At 46.2% G+C, this 3681-nt stretch overlaps 1 protein-coding gene across 1 annotated transcript; it reads left to right on the forward strand.

Annotated features, from left to right (window-relative positions):
• Window positions 1-2493: 2493 nt before the first annotated feature.
• On the forward strand, window positions 2494-3216 carry LOC137815611 (uncharacterized). The gene has a single exon (XM_068618724.1). It carries the CDS (start codon window positions 2494-2496, stop codon window positions 3214-3216), a length of 723 nt encoding a protein of 240 aa, XP_068474825.1.
• Window positions 3217-3681: the final 465 nt, after the last annotated feature.

Raw genomic sequence — 3681 nt, forward strand, 5'->3', positions numbered from 1 at the left:
CTGAGTTGTGTCATGCATAAGTAACTTAGCCAAAAGCTTGAAGAGTAAGAAGTGGCGCCCAAGTCAAGGATGCTCCAGATGGTGACACGTGTACAGCTGGATGCGAGCCACGTGTCCAGATGTGTAATTGTTAGGAGAGAGAAAGTGCACAGGTATATAAGAGATTCTAACGAACTTCTGAGGTACGCACGTTTAGATCACTTCTTTACGCTTGCGAGTCTTGAGTACGCTGAGAGAGAATTTTGCACGGTTCCTTAGAGATCTTGAGTTTTCTCTTAGTATTTGGTGGTTCAATCGCTGACTTGGGCGTCAGAGCGTGATCGGCCGCAGCGGCGCCGTTCTGTCTTTTGCAGGTTCTTGAGGTGAATCGCGGTGAAGGACGGAGGCTAACACGGCGCAGAAGTCGATCCAGGTTTGACGAGGCAAGGTTCTTGCGTCCCGGTCAACCGGCAAGATCATTAAATAATATCAATTTAAAAAGTATTTATTAATAATAAAACTATTTTATATATCAATAATTTTTTAATTTATAGAATATTATCTATTGTAGTTAATATATTAATTAATTATTTTTTATTTTTAAAATTAATTTTTATTTAATAATTTTTATTACGAATGGTTTGATACTAAATTCAACGTTGCCCCAAAAAGACAAGTTAAATCTACGTCTATAAACACAATTAAATATAAAAAAAACAACAATAGGATAAAACTCTTACTCAAATTATATGATTTGAAACGCATAATAATAATGATTTTATTAAAACAATCATCATCACCATAGTGCATATACATTTCAAATTTGTCTTTTGCATGCAGAAATGTCATTTAAAGAAGAAAAGAAAGTCCTTACGGTGTTATCACTATAAAAATCCTAATCTGAGGACCATACTCAGCAACAACTATGATATCTTAGTAAGATAAGATTTCCACACAAAAAATCTGACGAACCTAATCCAATTCACAAACTTCGTCATTGTTCCTCAAACTTCTAATGTGCAAGTGGGATCCACACCCAAATGTATTTACTTTGTCAATTCAAATATGTGCAAATTTTAACTTATGAAGTATAATATTTTAGCACGATTTATTACTATAGTTTTAAAACCACAAAAATTTCATCAGGCGTGTGTGGATAAAATCTGCTAAATTTTATTCAATTTAATGATTAGTCTCAAATTTGAAGGTTGAATATGAAATTGAAATAAATATTTAGAACAAAACTTTTATGAATTGCTCTACAAAAATCTCCTGTCAAGTAAGTAATCAAACGTAGCAAGTCGAAATCTGGATATTTTATAATTTTATCACTACGAAAATATTAAATAAAATCAATTTTAAAAATAATAATTAATTATTATATGAACTAAATTAGATATTGTACCGGTATGGGCGAGGCCGACCTCTGGTCTCCCTACCCGAGACCGGGTCAATCTGACCAAGACCCTGCTCGAGACCTGAGAGACTTGGTCGACGATCCACCTGGCCGAGGCCTTGAAAGACCTGGCCGAGACCTTGGAAGACTTGGCCGAGACGACAAGACCGGGGAAACCTGGCCGATGGCCGACTCATACCTAAGGATGAGGCCGACGGCCAATCCTGATTACCATTAACGCTCAAACCAAGGTCAGCAAAGTTAATCCATCGTTAAGAATTAGGTAATGCAACCCTAAGCGGTATCCACCTCGATAAACGGGCCCAACAAGGTAGGTCCATCAGAATAATATAAATAGCACGCATCCCAAGGAATAAGGTACGTCATTTATTACTGTTCACCTACCAGAGCACCATCACCTGCTTTACTAACTTGAGCGTCAGAGTGCCTTCGCAGGTACCCCCACCATCCGGTGTTCACCCGAGACCGAGGGCCGAAGGAGAAGCAGGAGGACGAGAAGAATCCTAGCGCATCACCCAGCAACCTGACCGGCCGAAGGAAGGAGAAGAAGACTTCAATAGTTCTCTAGGTCCCATCTCCCTAGTAGGAACAATTGGCGCTCACCGTGGGGCCGAGGGGAACTAGCTTAAGGATAAAAGTAGATGGTCTCAACCAGAAGCATGGAAAGAATGACTGAAGCTGACCAGACGATGTTGCTGCTGTCTCTCTAGAGAGAGATGGCCGAGATGAGAAGGAAAGCTGAGGAGGCAGCTAAAAAAAATGAGCAAGAGCTGCAAGTTCTCCGTAGGAAGAACGAAGAGATGAAGAAGAAGCTGAGGGAGGGAGGACCCTCTGTCATACCGACAAATGTTGTCGGCAAGTCCTACACCTCTCCCCCCAACCCAGATGTGGCTAAGGGGACGAGAGGCCGACCCCCTCCCCGGGAAACCAAGATGGACGACGAGTCATGCCTAATCAGGTCCACCCGGACGACCCTGACAGCCGACCCGAATCGCCAACATCCCTTTACCAACACCATCATCGAAGTCACACTGCGTGAGAAGTGGAAGGGTTTCAACTGAGAACGATATGATGGGTCGACCGACCCAAACGAGCATATGGACGCCTACACCACCCATATGAGTCTCTACACCTCGGACGATGTCGTGTTATGCCGAGTGTTTCCCACATCTTTGAAAGGAGCAGCCCTTAGTTGGTTCACCAAGCTCTCACCCAACTCCATCGATAGCTTTGCCACGCTTGTAGCAAAGTTTGAAACCCAATTTGCGACCAGCCGACCGCACCACCTAACCTCCATCGCCCTAGTAGGCATCCGCCAGGAGAAGGGAGAATCGCTGAGAACCTTTGTGGATAGGTTCAATAAGGTGGCAATGAGCATCCGAAATATGAGCCCGGACGTTGCCATGCACCACATGCTGACGGCCCTTCATCTGGGGCCCTTTGTCGACAACCTGTGCATGCAGCCGACCGACTGCTTGGACGAGCTGAGAAAGAGAGCTGCTAAGTACATGCAGCAGGAAGAACTCCGAGAATTCCGCAACCAGGCTCGTGTTAAGGCCGGCGGGGAGAAAAACAAGGAAGAAAAAGACCGTCAGGGGCGGCCGAGTCAAAGAAATGACCGACGCCGAGACAACCGAGACCGGCCGATCCGGTTCTCAAGGTACACACCCTTGACGACAGAGAGGGGGAGGATTTTGGACGAGGCCCTCAACGCTGAGTTGATCCCTCCTCTAAGGAAGGTGGTCAGCCCAAATAATGCCGACAAGAGGAAGCGGTGTCGGTACCACCAAAACACCGGACACTCAACCGAGGAGTGTTAGGCCCTTAAGGATAAGATCGAGGAACTTATCCAGGTTGGGCACCTCCGTCGTTTCGTCAGGAATGGCCGAGACCCACCCCACCGGGCGGAGCCACCCAGACGGACGAGGTCACCCCAACGCAGCCGAAATGACCAAGATAACAGGGGCGACCGACAATCCGCAAGGGACGATCCCCCTCGAAGAGACGACCCCCAAGGGAGGCCGATAGGAGAGGTAACCGAGAGGTTATCAACACTATAGCCGGCGGCTTCGCCGAGGGAGGAAGCACGAACAACGCTCGGAAGAGGCACCTCCGGGCGGTACATCAGGTAAACCCGGTGACATTTCGACCAAGGATACCACCCATCACCTTCACGGACGAGGACTTTAAGGGCGTAGACTATCGCCAGCAGGACGACCCGATGGTGATAGCGGTCGACATAGACCGATTCACCATACGGAAAACCCTTGTGGACCAAGGAATTT

This window comes from Phaseolus vulgaris, chromosome 1 (assembly GCF_000499845.2).
Source record: "Phaseolus vulgaris cultivar G19833 chromosome 1, P. vulgaris v2.0, whole genome shotgun sequence".
Lineage (NCBI taxonomy): Eukaryota > Viridiplantae > Streptophyta > Magnoliopsida > Fabales > Fabaceae > Phaseolus > Phaseolus vulgaris.